At 41.1% G+C, this 13,428-nt stretch overlaps 1 protein-coding gene across 1 annotated transcript in view; it reads right to left on the bottom strand.

The window, feature by feature from the left end:
- Nucleotides 1–13,428, bottom strand: part of RTTN (rotatin) — a 327,600-nt gene that overhangs the window by 291,022 nt on the left and 23,150 nt on the right. The window contains exons 3-6 of the mRNA XM_069730984.1: nucleotides 12,890–13,077; nucleotides 9,979–10,153; nucleotides 6,994–7,086; nucleotides 4,203–4,296 (exon numbers count right to left, since the gene is read on the bottom strand). Of these exons, the coding sequence (XP_069587085.1) occupies nucleotides 4,203–4,296; nucleotides 6,994–7,086; nucleotides 9,979–10,153; nucleotides 12,890–13,077 (550 nt within the window). The remainder of the gene's footprint in view (nucleotides 1–4,202; nucleotides 4,297–6,993; nucleotides 7,087–9,978; nucleotides 10,154–12,889; nucleotides 13,078–13,428) is intronic.

Here is a 13,428-nt window from a genome sequence, read left to right as displayed (position 1 = left end):
TGGGTGATAAATGAAGGACATCATTAAATTTTATTCCATCTTTATTAAGACAAAACAGCATATTGTATTATTGCAAATATTCCATAGAAAAACAACTGATGTGTGTCTGGCGTGTAGTCGCCTTTAGACATGGCGATTCGGCCAGCTACAGGCCAGAAACAAGCGAGTTGTGTTCTATGTAGTATATGCAATTATAGTATATGCTGCCTTTTCAATTAAGGTGGAATACCATTTGGATGTTTTTATACGAGGAACTTGGGACGTGCAGTTTTCTACCCTTTTCATTAATCCAGATAATGGTCTGCAACTTTAAACGGCACTCCCATATCCCGAGATCAACTTTATTTCCGGGTAAGAAGATTCCAAGCGTGGTGACCCCTGATCTTTTCATATTCTTGTGCAGGTGCGGGTGATTTATCAAAACTACCTGTATATAACCGTTTTCAGCTGCTTTTTGGCGACTGCATCGCTTTTCTTTATCACTAGATTTGCTAAATGTTTTCACTTCGAGAAACCGGTTGGTAAAACACATCTAATAATAAAAATCAAGGAGAAAGGTTCCACCAAAAACACCACTAACGGAAGTATTACAGAAACAGAAACCAGAGCTTATTTAGTCCCATTGATTTCCCAAATTAAAAAGCCAGGAGTGTGACAATTCTCTATGAAATCTGTGGAACCAGAGGATGGCGGAGTAACAATCTCATTCTAGTGATCCATTCAGTGCTGCACAAAGAGTAATAGCTAAAATTACAGTCATTTTATTTGGCCTACATTCCTACAAACCCATCATCCCGCCTTCATTTTCACAGCAGGCGGCTATAACATTAAATACGCATCTGGAAATGGTGACTTTTTATTATTTCTCAAAAATACCTCCAATAGTCAAGATACAAAACAGGGAAAAATAACGAGAATCGGCTTTACATTTTAGTTATGGGACAGGGAAAAATATCAATAGAAAAATAATAATACAATTAATCTGTGGGCACAAATTTGAATTGGAAGGCCTCTGAAAAGGAAAGGGAGCTTTTTAGAAAACTCAGCATTATTTTTTTAAATTTGTTTAGACCTGTTAAAGTCCAATCGGCGAGTAATTCATGTGGCTGACTTTGAACACGGAGTTTGAAATGCAAATGACAGATCGAGTGGCCGGGCAATTAGAGAGCTCTTACAATTGTGCCGGTACTTTAGAAGATATATCAAGCAGATATATTTTTCGAAGAGAACAGGCCCTTTTCCCGAATGATAATGACTGACGATCTGCCCCATTTATGGGAATCAATTACCGAATTGACGCAACTAGAAAAACAAACTGGTAAAATTAAACACTATGAAGAGCTTCTCGAGATCCGTGCGCAGTAGTCCAGTCAAGGACTCTTACAAATCTGCAATTTAAACACTATACGGCTACAAAGCTTTCAATCATCCGAGTAGATGGTGATGTCGTCAGTGACTTGGGGAACGGAGAAATTAAACTGCTCTTCAAACCTCCATTGACTTTACTTTTTTACATGATGCAGACGCAAATGTCACACCACATAGCAAGGCTAAACAAAAACAGGCCTGGGAATAAAGGTTTATGAACGGCACTAAATTCTCAGCGGACTGGAACAAAGCTTCTATATTCAGAGTATTTACGCCTTGTATCACTTGCCTGATAACTACATATCTTTTGCCCATTTGCTTGGCTCAGGGGACTTGAGAAATATATGCGTGCGGACTGCACCAATTGTGAGATCTCTTAGCTTATTCTTGTGTCGGCAGTTTATCTGCCACAGCAATAAATCTACAACACGCACCTTATCTAGGAAATAATAAGGAGAGGTTGGGAATGTTAAATGCAAGAAAACCATGAGCTGTCACCGGATTAAAGGGGAAAACTGCAACTTTCATCAGTGCCCTGGAATAGAACGGGAACACATCACCAGTCTGCATGGATAATAAAACCGTAGACAGGATATCAACATGTTTATATCCTTTATCTCAAAGGGCTTTTCTGACCAGTTATGATCTAACGGTGATAATGCTGGAAGTACAGGATCAGTCTGTTTGTACAGACATGCGACCACTGCAGCAAATCACCGCTTCTAGAGGTGACGCATTTGTCACCGCTGCTACCACTGATTGACTGCAGTGGTCACATGAGGAGCAGAAGATAAGGGACAACTGGAAGACTCAGAAAAGAAATGGTGAGAAATTGCTAAGGTATTATTTTATTCTGAGACTGTTTTGAAAAATGCAATTTTCATGCAAATGACTGCTACAAGATTCCCTGGGATTACAATCCTGTCCATCTGGCCAATCTGCATTACAAGAAGCGTTGGCATGGCATGCCCAAAGTGACAAGGGGAACTACATCACATCACGTAACCCAAGTTCTCGATATTACACAGTCTTTGTACGTCTTGACAATATACATAGGTGTTCTGCCAGGCTGCACCCCCATATATTAACAAAGTGCCACATTACTTCTCTACAGAGGGAATATATGTTTCTTACCAATAGGAAGCAAAGAGCAAGGATTAGAGAAATTAAGACATATGGAGAATCTCACAGCGTTCATTAAAGGGAATCTGTCAGTAGGATCAAGCCTTCTAAGCCGTCTATAAGAGAACGCAGGTCATAGGAGGCCGAATAATACAATACATTGATATTTGCCATCCAATGTCTTAGGCTACTTTCACACTAGCGTTTTCTGCAATCCGTCACAAGGCGTCGTTTTGCAGAAAAAACGCATCCTGCAAAAGTGCTTGCAGGATGCGTTTTTTCCCCATAGACTTGTATTGACGACGCATTTGCGACGGATTGCCACACGTCGCATCCGTCGAGCGACGGATGCGTCGTGCTTCTGCGGACCGTCGGGAGCAAAAAACGCTACATGTAACGTTTTTTGCTCCTGACGGACCGCTTTTTCCGACCACGCATGCGCGGCCGGAACTCCGCCCCCACCTCCCAGCACCTTACAATGGGGCAGCGGATGCGCCTGAGAAATGCATCCGCTGCCTCCATTGTGCAATGCGCTAAACGCTAGCGTCGGAATCTCTCCCCGACGCATTGCGACGGGGAGATTCCGACGCTAGTGTGAAAGAAGCCTAATTCTAGAGAAATCCACGTTTTTCTGTAAATGAGCTGCTCCGGGCTATGGGCAGGACACTGATTTGCATACGAATCTGCCTCCAGAGCTTGTTTTACATAAAAGTGGGTGTTTCTCATATCCCAATTTAAATTTTCTTTTTTCCCCTATGACAAGTCACCCGTCTGCTCATAATATGGGCAGTATACAATTGTACACCTTGGCACTGTCAGCATGGGTGGTGATATCCAATATTTTGGGTTTTTTATGGCATCTCAAGACGCACACCATTTGATATGTAATTTGGGCATCTCTAAACAGGTATTGTTTCATGTGATGAAACAAGTGAGGCTGTAATAATTGTGAACCCTCGCGGGCAGGGCCCTCTCTCCTCCTGTACCAGTTGTGACTAGTATTGTTCAAGATTATTGTACTTGTTTTTATTATGTATACTCCTCCTCACATGTAGAGCGCCATGGAATAAATGGAGCTATAATAATAATAATAATAAACAACGCTAGAGATTAGCAACATGCTAAAATAATTAGGATTCGTTTCATTTGAATCATAGTTTTTACATTTCATCGTGCTGTAATCGACAATGCTGAAGTAGTCCTCTTTGTATCTTTATTATGTATACTGTTTTCATAATGCATTTTTTCATAGAGTAAGTGGTTAAAAAACCAGGACGATTAGGTATTTTGGAACATCTAGACTATCTTTGGTCTTTTTGTTGGTGGTTAAATGCTGACATGTTGGATAAAATGCTGTGAGAGAAGGCATACAATTAATATATGAAGTATAATAAAAAAAAGGCACAAAACTAGGCTTTGGTTTCCATACACAGCTATATGCCAGAAAGGTTGTCCAAAAGACAATGGACCTGTTTGGTGACACTTTTGAAGCCTTTATTCAATGTTTTTTTAATAAAAAATAAAAAAATATGATCCCAAATGATATTTTAAGACATCTGGAGCAGCCACAAGATGTTATAAAAGCCGACATGATAAAATGTTCTACCTTTCCTTGTAAATAGATTTATCAAAGTAAACACCTTATATAATTGCTAATAAATACATATTCCCAGTCAAGCATGAACTTCACAGGAAAAAAAAAAATTACTTACGATTCATTGGAGGAGAGCACATGCTTATCTGTCGTAGTCAACGTCAACCAGGGAAATGTCGAGAGCTTCAAACACGCGGATTTACCATGATGTACTGGAGGTGGAAGTGAAGCAGATACACCGCATAGAAAAACAAACATCAAGGCAGAGTTACCTGTCTGTGGAAAGGAGTTTTGGGGAAAAGCAGCAGAGATTTCACAAGTAACCGGAGCTCAATTCTGTGACTAGGAACAGATGAAGGAATATTTGGCCACTTTACCAAATAAAGATTTTTCTGCATGTTAGACACTTGAAACACTGATTTTCACATTTTGTTGATGTGTGAAAACCCATTTAAAAGGAGTTATCCAGGACTTTGTGGGTTTAAGAACTTACAGGCAGGTAGTTGCTAACTATCTGCATATTCCACCCTGCCATGATCTTTCCAGGCTGAGGCACCAATCCTTCTGCTTCTTTGTCTGCACGCTAACAGAGCATTTCTTTCTCCTCTGCTCTACTCTGTTGGCGGGGCGTCATGCTGATTGAGCAGGCAATTAGTGGGCTCCCCACTGCGTACCGGTATGACGTCAGCAGTGACGCCCTGTCTACAAAGTAGAGCTTCTTTGTCAATGGGACATTACAGAAAGCAGCAGAATTGCCGGCAGGATCTTGTCCTTGACCACTCTGCGCTGGCAGAGAACGTAACACGGCACAACAAACATGTAGTTAGTAGCTACCTCTCATTAAGTTCTTCAATCCATAGCCAAAAAAAATTAAAAAAATTCCAGAGAACCTCTTTAAATGTGCGTCTCTGCATAGGTGTCGGTCATCACATAGAAGGAGGCTGGCTTAGCTATTGAAATGAGCCAGTCAATATCTGCCTACACTCAGCACTGAGGACTTGCCACTCATCTCAAACACACAAGCTTATTTTTTATTAGATTATGTTCGCACGATGAGTTTTTGATGCATTGTTAATGTTGCAGAATTTTTGCACAATTTCTGCACCTATTATTTAAACTAGGTTACTTGCGTTTTTTCATTGCATTTTGGTGTGCTTTTTTTAATCACATTTTTACGCTGCTTTTTGTCTGTTGTTGGTAGGACATGCTTTAAATAAAGCGGCTGTTATTTTCCCGCATCACTCTAGCCGACTGACCGGTATCTCCCTTGTGTGCACTTCATGAAAGACCAGTCAGTCACCCGAGGAAAGCCCACGGGACTAGCCTCATCTCCGCCTACGGTCCCTGGCAAACTTTTCAAGGCATATTTTCTATGAAATGCTGAAGCGATTGGTTATGTGCACACTAAATTATTTCTTACAAAAATATGGCATTACCGCTCAGTTTCTGCTCCACAAACTCAGCAAAAAAGTCCCAGTATTCCCAGATCCAGAGACAACTCCCCCTGGCTGTGACTGTGCCGCTGGGCTCTGCTTCATGCTGCCGTGGTCGGCCAGTCACAGCTTCCCTAGGATTGACTGCAGCAATACGGATTTGCTTTCACAAGTAATTCTTGAATTACAATCTCAATTTTTTAGTGCATATATTTGTTATAAAAATTATTATTATAAAGAGTTAACAATATACAAGCCAATTATTTCATTTCCAGTAATTCCGAGTGACTAGGAGACTTTGCTGATTAGTATTCTTGTTACCAACACATTAATTTCCATACAATAACGGGAAAGTAAAGTGTTTTTTTTCATATTTTAGTTAAAGGGAACCTGTCATTACAAAAATACTGTCCAATCTCCAGGCAGCATGTTACAGAGCAGGGGAGGCGGAGCAGAATAATATATAGTTTTGTGGGAAAAGGGTCAGTATCACCTGAGTTTTCATCCTTTAAAACCTTTGCTCTTTCTTGGATTGCAGGTCCAGTGGGTGGTCCTATCAGTGACTGACAGCAATCTCTGTATGTACGCTTATACAAAAGAAGCTGTCAGTCGCTGATGGATTCTGGGTCCAGTGCACGGTCCGATCAGTGACTGACAGCTCTCTCTTTATGCACGCTTATACAAAAGAAGCTGTCAGTCGCTGATGGATTCTGGGTCCAGTGGGCGGTCCTATCAGTGACTGACAGCTCTCTCTTTATGCACACTTATACAAAAGAAGCTGTCAGTCGCTGATGGATTCTGGGTCCAGTGGGTGGTCCTATCAGTGACTGACAGCTCTCTCTTTATGCACGCTTATACAAAAGAAGCTGTCAGTCGCTGATGGATTCTGGGTCCAGTGCGCGGTCCTATCAGTGACTGACAGCTCTCTCTTTATGCACGCTTATACAAAAGAAGCTGTCAGTCGCTGATGGATTCTGGGTCCAGTGGGCAGTCCTATCAGCGACTGACAGCTTTTGTATTAGCGTGCTTACACAGACAGCTGTCAGTCACTGATGGATTCTGGGTCCATTAGGCGGTCCCATCAGTGACTGACCACAATCTCTGTATGCACGCTTAGACAAAAGAAGCTGTCAGTCGCTGATGGATTCTGGGTCCAGTGGGCAGTCCTATATGCAACTGACAGCTTCTTTTGTATAAGCATGCATACACAAACAGCTGTCAGTCGCTGATAGGACCACCCACTGGACCCAGAATCCAAGAAAGCAAAATGATGAAAACACAGGTTACACTGAATCTTTTCTAACACAACTATCCATCAATCTGTTCAGCTCCCCCTGCTCTATACCACGCTGCCTGCAGATTGGACGGCATTTTCATGGTGACAGGTTCCCTTTAATTACACCAGACTACAATCAGCAGCTGTTCCTAGTAGCAGGAAGTGGAATGATTTAATATTAACACTTTTATGATCCCTACCTCGGTTTTCTTCTTGATACATTTCCGTGGGTTGAAGTCTTGAAGTGTCTTGCTGAAAATATCCAACAGGAACATTATCATTTTGCTGTACAGCTAAAGAGAGAAAGTACAATTGTGACTGCAGCGGTACATCCTGTCCCCTGACACCGGCTTCTAGCCAGATATCGCATTTTGTAGTATATATTTTTAGCAGACATTCTGCCAGGCAAAATCCATGTGCCATTACCAGAGATAATGCTAATAGAAAGGTGTAATGGTTACAACATGTACAAGACACATTCTATCCCAGCTCATATCACCATTATAGCTACACATGTAAACAGCAGGGTGCCGATTAAGCACGTAATAAGATATCCAAAGCAACTTGGAAACTTTTTCTAGAATTTGTCACCCAATATTTCTTTTTTTTACTCTATATGTACAGTAAATGCAGCACAAATTACTGTATTTTTTCAGACTAAGATGCACCTTTCTATAACATGCACCCCAGAAACAGGAGAAAAAAACCTACAAATTAAAATATCCCAGGGTCATAAAGAAGTAGAGGCGTCAATATCACTAATTTTAAAGCACTATGGTAGAACAGAGCGGTAGGAGAGCTAGTGTTATTGTCTGTCTGCTACATGTAGATTATAAGCCTATACAGTCATGGCCCAAAGCGTGGGCACCTTTGAAATTGTTCCAGAAAATGAAGTATTTCTCACAGCAAATTATTGCAATTACACATTTCGCTAAACACTTTTATTTCCTTTGTGTGTATTGGAAAACACACACAAAAAGTCAAATTGGACCTGTTTTTTTTTTTTTTTTTTTTTTTTACACAAAATGCAAAAAATGGGCCGGACAAAGTTGTTGGCACCCTCAACTTAAGGTTTCGTTGCACACCGTTTGGAATGAATAACTGCAATCAATCGCCTCCTATAACCATTAACAAGCTTCTTACAACTCAGCTAAAATTTTTGACCACTCTTCTTTTGCAATCTGCTCCAAGTCTTTTATGTTTGATGGGTTTCTTCTCCCAACAGCAATTCTAAGATCTCTCCACGGGTGTTCAATGAGATTTAGACCCAGACTCATTTCTAGCTACTTAAGAACTCTACAGCGCATGGTTTCCACCAGTTTCTGGGTGTTTCTTGAAGTATGTTTGGGGCAATTACCCTGCTGGAAGACCCATGACCTAAGCTGAAAACCCAGATTTCTGATGACATTGCGACCCAAAATCCTTTGATAATCTTCAGATTTCATGATGCCTTGCACACAGTCAAGGCACCCAGTGCCAGAGGCAGCAAAACAACCCCAAAATATGTTTGAACTTCCACCATGTTTGACTGTAGGTACTGTGTTCTTTTCTTTGTAGATGTCATTCCGTTTTCGGTAAGCAGTAGAATTATGCGCTTTACTAAAATGCCAGTTCACACTGGGGTTTGTGTGTGAACAGAAGTCGCTTTTAAAATGCAAGCCTGTGGAGCCTTGTTCTGATGCTCTATAGACGTACCCTGTAAAATCACATTTTGGTTCGCACGCAAACCCAAGTTGAGCCAGCGAGTTGGAATTTCGGTCACCTGAGTGAGATGAGGACCGTCCCTCGAAGCCGGGGAAGATGGCGATCAGTAAGGTTTTAATGCATACCCATTTAAACAAGTTTGGGGAATAGAAAAATTTGGGGGGAGAGTTTCTTTGATTGCCTATGGTAAGACTACAATCTATTACAAATGCTTGTAGTTGTTTTAGCTTTTTTATATGTATAATAAATCAAAACTTAATTAAAATTAGTTCTTAAAAAAAAAAAAACATTACACAGAAATACACTTACATTATCGGAAAACAGAACACTGGCAAATTATGAAAAAAGTACCCTCACTGTACAATAAAAAGGCACTTTCATGCACTATTGAAGCACAGAGAGGTCTTCATATGTCCTGGTTGCTTCGGGGGCAGGCACTACTCATTGAGTGACAGCTCATACAGAGACAGATGTATACCAAAACCAGTAGTGGGACATACAGAAAAAAAATGATAATTGAAAGATTGACACATGTTCTGTGCTTTGGAGACAATCCTGGTTGCGGCATACAAACACTGATGAAAAATCACTGACGTATGAATGAGCCCTTCTGGTCAGGAGCTTTGTCCTACAACAAATGAGTGGTCTGTCAGTGTGAGCTCCGAGTCTACATTGTTGTATGAGGCCAGCATGCTTGAGACGTGAGCACTGCCTCCAAAACTCTGCAGGATGGAGCCGCTCTAGCTGTGCACCATGTGCGGTCTTATTCCATGTCATTGAAAGCCATTTATCTCTGCACTAATCAGATGTCGGTGTGACCGTGAATTTGATGACTTAAGAGAAAAGTGAAAGTGACATCTCAGGTCATACGTAATGAATTTATGGATTTAACTGCTTAATATACTTCTGTTTATAAAGCAACATGTGCAATTGAGACCTTCACAAAAATAAATGAAGGCTTGAGAGTCAAGACCATGAAGTTTTGAGGATTAAATGTTGAGCTATATTAAGTGTCAGTTATGAATACTGTGAAGAGCTGCTAAACTTTGACATACCCTTATAGTATTTTATATGGTCGTCCAGTGTGTTAATTGGAGACTACACTTATCACTAGATTTGCATATAGCGATAGCACTTGGCATTTGAAGAAGCACAAAGCTCAGGAAAGTGAGAGCCATGATTAGGAGACCAGTTCTGGATACACCAATGCTGGGTGATGAGGGGGGTAGGGAGTAATTAGGATTATGCAGGACTGATAAAAGGCTTTTCAGGAGCAAAGAGGGGAGAGAGGTGACTAGCTAACTGCTGTATACAAATCAATTGGCAGGGGAAAGGTTGCTGGGATCTTAGGAGTCAACTCCCTTCCCCCCCCTACATGTACTGGCAAATGTAAAAAGGCAAACAAAAATATTGGCACAGAGGATCTCAACATCCTGGAAAATTACAATTGTAAAAGGCACATGGGATAAAACAGTTATTACCTGGATGCTCTTGTGCTTGCCATGATGGATTACACGGCACTTCTGTGGGAAGAAGGAAAAGACCATCCAAGATATCATCCACAATAGCTTGGAGATTTGGCTCTACATTTGGACGAAGTTGAGAGAAGAAATCTACTGCTCCCATATCATTCAACCACTGGGTTGCTACAGAATACTGCAAAACAATAAAATACAGAAAATATGGAATGCAGACAGCTCTTATGAATGCTATTTATGTTTCTATGATCACTACATGGAAAATGAACACCCATCAGCAGTTGTAACCAACACATGCCCAGGCGATCATTCATACCTGTGTGGACAAGGGTTGACCAAACTGAACTACCCCTCTCCCTTCTTTGGGAAAGGGTAGCTCAGAATTATAGCTGTGGTCGTCTTTGTTCAGATTTCTGTGCTTTGTAAAACCTTTTCCGAACATCTGAAACTTCATTTTCTTATTTAAAGATGGCTTTCACCAGTCAGAGAATGTTAAACTGGCCAGATCATGGAATCGTGGCTGCAGAGCTGCATAAAATGTAGTTTGTTTTTTTATTTCTCATTGCCTAGATAATAAATTATAAACTAAAGTTTACAAGCTCAACTAGGTGTTACCACAGATTTGTTTGTGTGGGCTAGTACTTTTTCTCTTGGCATGACACTGATTAATCCTACGCAGGAAGCGTAATGCAGGTGGAAAAAAAAAAAAAAGAAACATGCCTTCTCTTGAGATGTAATGATAGATAATCATGGTATCTCTTCAGTCACTGCGTAGAATAGAGCCGAGCAGAGTATGATTACAAATACTTTCAAGTTTCATTTCATGGCAGTCAGTGTGGGGGGATGGGATACAGTATACAGTAAGACTGGCAGCATCATGAGAGGGCAGTTGCAGAAGTGTTTGTACACTCAGTTTCCCCTTCCTTCACCCCCTTATACTGCCCTGCCAGCCATGAGATGAAAGCTCGTCTGTAATCACAATCCTCTCTACCTACTATATTCTACAGTGTAGTTGTAGAGATCAGGGCAGTCTATCATTACATCTCACAGGAGAAGGCATGTTCTTCTGATCTTCGGGGGCATGTTCATTCTTCCTCAAGCTTATGATTGGTCATTGCCATGGAGAAGAAAAAGTACACGCCCACAGAGACAACCTATCTGCAATAGAGAGGAGACATTTCAAACAAAACAAAAACAGCCACTATTCCATAATGTGGCCAGGTTACCATGTTCAAACTGATAAAAAAACACGTCTTCTTTAAATTTAACATCTTATACTTAGGCTCCGCAAAATCTAGCAGCTCTTAGAAATGAGAAAAGAAAAGAAGAAATTGTGTGAGAGGAGTTACAGTTCGAAAGCTGGACCGTGACAATATGCTGAGTGCAAATGAACTGATATTTAAAAAGGTTGTCCACTACTTTTATATTGACGATCTAACCTCAGGATAGATCATCATTGTCTGAACGGCCAGGGTCCGACACCCAGCACGCCCTTCGATCAGTTGTTGTCGGTGTCGGTGGCCACCGTCCGGAAGTACTCACTTTCCGAGGTGCTCCATCTAGTGGCCAGGGCTTGGTAGTGCACAACTGCCTCCTATTCAAATTAATAGGAGGTGGATGTGCAGTACCCTGCGGCGGCCACTACACAGAGCAGCTCGGCAAGTGAGTATGTCCAGCTGGCAGTCGCTGACACCAGCTGATTGGCAGGGGTGTCGGACCCTGGCCGATCAGTCATCAAGGTAAAAGTAGTGGACAAACATTTTAAAAACGAATGTATCAGCATAAATTCATATCCCAAAGTGACCGCTGCCTTGCCTGAAGTCACACAGCACAGAGGCAGTCAGTCAAGCAGGAGGAGGTGGTGATTGGCAGGGAATAGAGCTGGAGTGAGGCTTCAGACCTATCAATGCAATCGATGATTTCTCAGTTATGGAGGAATGGACTGGTCAATTAAAGGAATTGCTGGACTTGTCCTTAAAAGAGCTACATGTGCATATAAATAGTGAATTGGGTGAAATCCTGCCGACAGGTTCCGAAAAAAATGGACAAGAATTTCCTAGTAGCAACCAGATTTTTTTTCTAAATGCTAGTCACCAGTCTACAAGTGTGTTAATATCTACCTGAAGGAGGTGACTGATGCAATAAGTAGAGCCCACTAGACTGTTCAAAATACATGGATACCTATTCTATGGCCTATAGAAAACAAAATGACATCAGAAAGTTCCCAGGACTCTGTACACACAAGAGAATTATCACTGACAGATGATGAATCGGGTGAGAAAAAGATCAATCATGTTGAATTCTAACATCTGAGTAATTTCCAATAAAAAAGCATCTGCCGAATGCGTTTGATGGCGGGAACTCTACAGTGCGCGTTTTTGACAAGCATTTGGTCACAACTTAGGTGTATGGGCGCTTTCAGTCAGAAGGCTAGGGCAAACACACATTTTTTAGGACTTTAAAGAAGACCTGTCACCAGGCCAAAGATGGCCAGATTTTGATTTAGTTTTATTCCCATTATTCCTCTGCACATACCAATGTTTTTCTTTTCTAAAATCTGCTATACGTTTCCAGAGATTTGGGGCTTTCTGCTTAGCACTAGTTTTTCTGGTCTTGACAAGGAGGTGTGGCTTACAGGAAACAATGCAGAGGAGCCTACAGACACGCCCCCGAGTATCATACCAGAAAAATTTGCATGAAAACAATACTCAGGGGAGCAGCAAGACACAAATAGGACCACAAATTAAACACTTACAGGAGCCAAAAAAAAATAGTTATTAAAGTGGACTTAGTTTGGGATTTTTTTTTACATTACTTTGGCTACCTGTAAATTTCTGGCTTGTCAGTAATCAGCATCTTAATTTTAAGACATATAAAATAACGTGCTGATAAATAATTGTTACTGAACGCGCACCTTCACCAACTTATTTAGGAGCTGCAGCACTTCTTCTTTCATTGGAACTTCAGGGAAGTTGAACCATTCAAGAAGACAAACAAACAATGACTTTTCTTGTATCAGATCCACAGGAGTAAGAAGGTTGTGGTCCAGTTTACAAAGTATGTTTTTCAGAGCTCTCTCTCGAATTTCCACAAGATGGTGACCTGAAGTAGATAAGACCAAGCTGTGAGCTCAAAGAAAAGAAATGAAGTTCAAAGGAAATCCATCAGCATAGAATCAAGGGCAGGCAGTGGGTGCATCATGGCGGGGCCAAACGTGCTCCTTCACACCAGACTTGTACATGTTCACATCGTGCATAGCCTGCGCGGTCAGGATTTGGAATCACCATAAAGTCATTTAACCTAGTTTAGCATAGTCGGTAAATGACTTGTAGGAAAAAAATAAATAAAATCGAAACATCAGAATTGTGGGGTTTTTTGGGCTGATGAAATGCTGTAAAAAAAATGCAATAAGGAGTCAAGACATCTATTCCAAAAAAGGTATCAATAAAGTCA

The sequence above is a fragment of the Ranitomeya imitator genome, chromosome 6 (genome assembly GCF_032444005.1).
Source record: "Ranitomeya imitator isolate aRanImi1 chromosome 6, aRanImi1.pri, whole genome shotgun sequence".
Lineage (NCBI taxonomy): Eukaryota > Metazoa > Chordata > Amphibia > Anura > Dendrobatidae > Ranitomeya > Ranitomeya imitator.
Note: the sequence above shows the minus strand (reverse complement) of the source record. Positions and strands in the feature narration are given on the sequence as shown.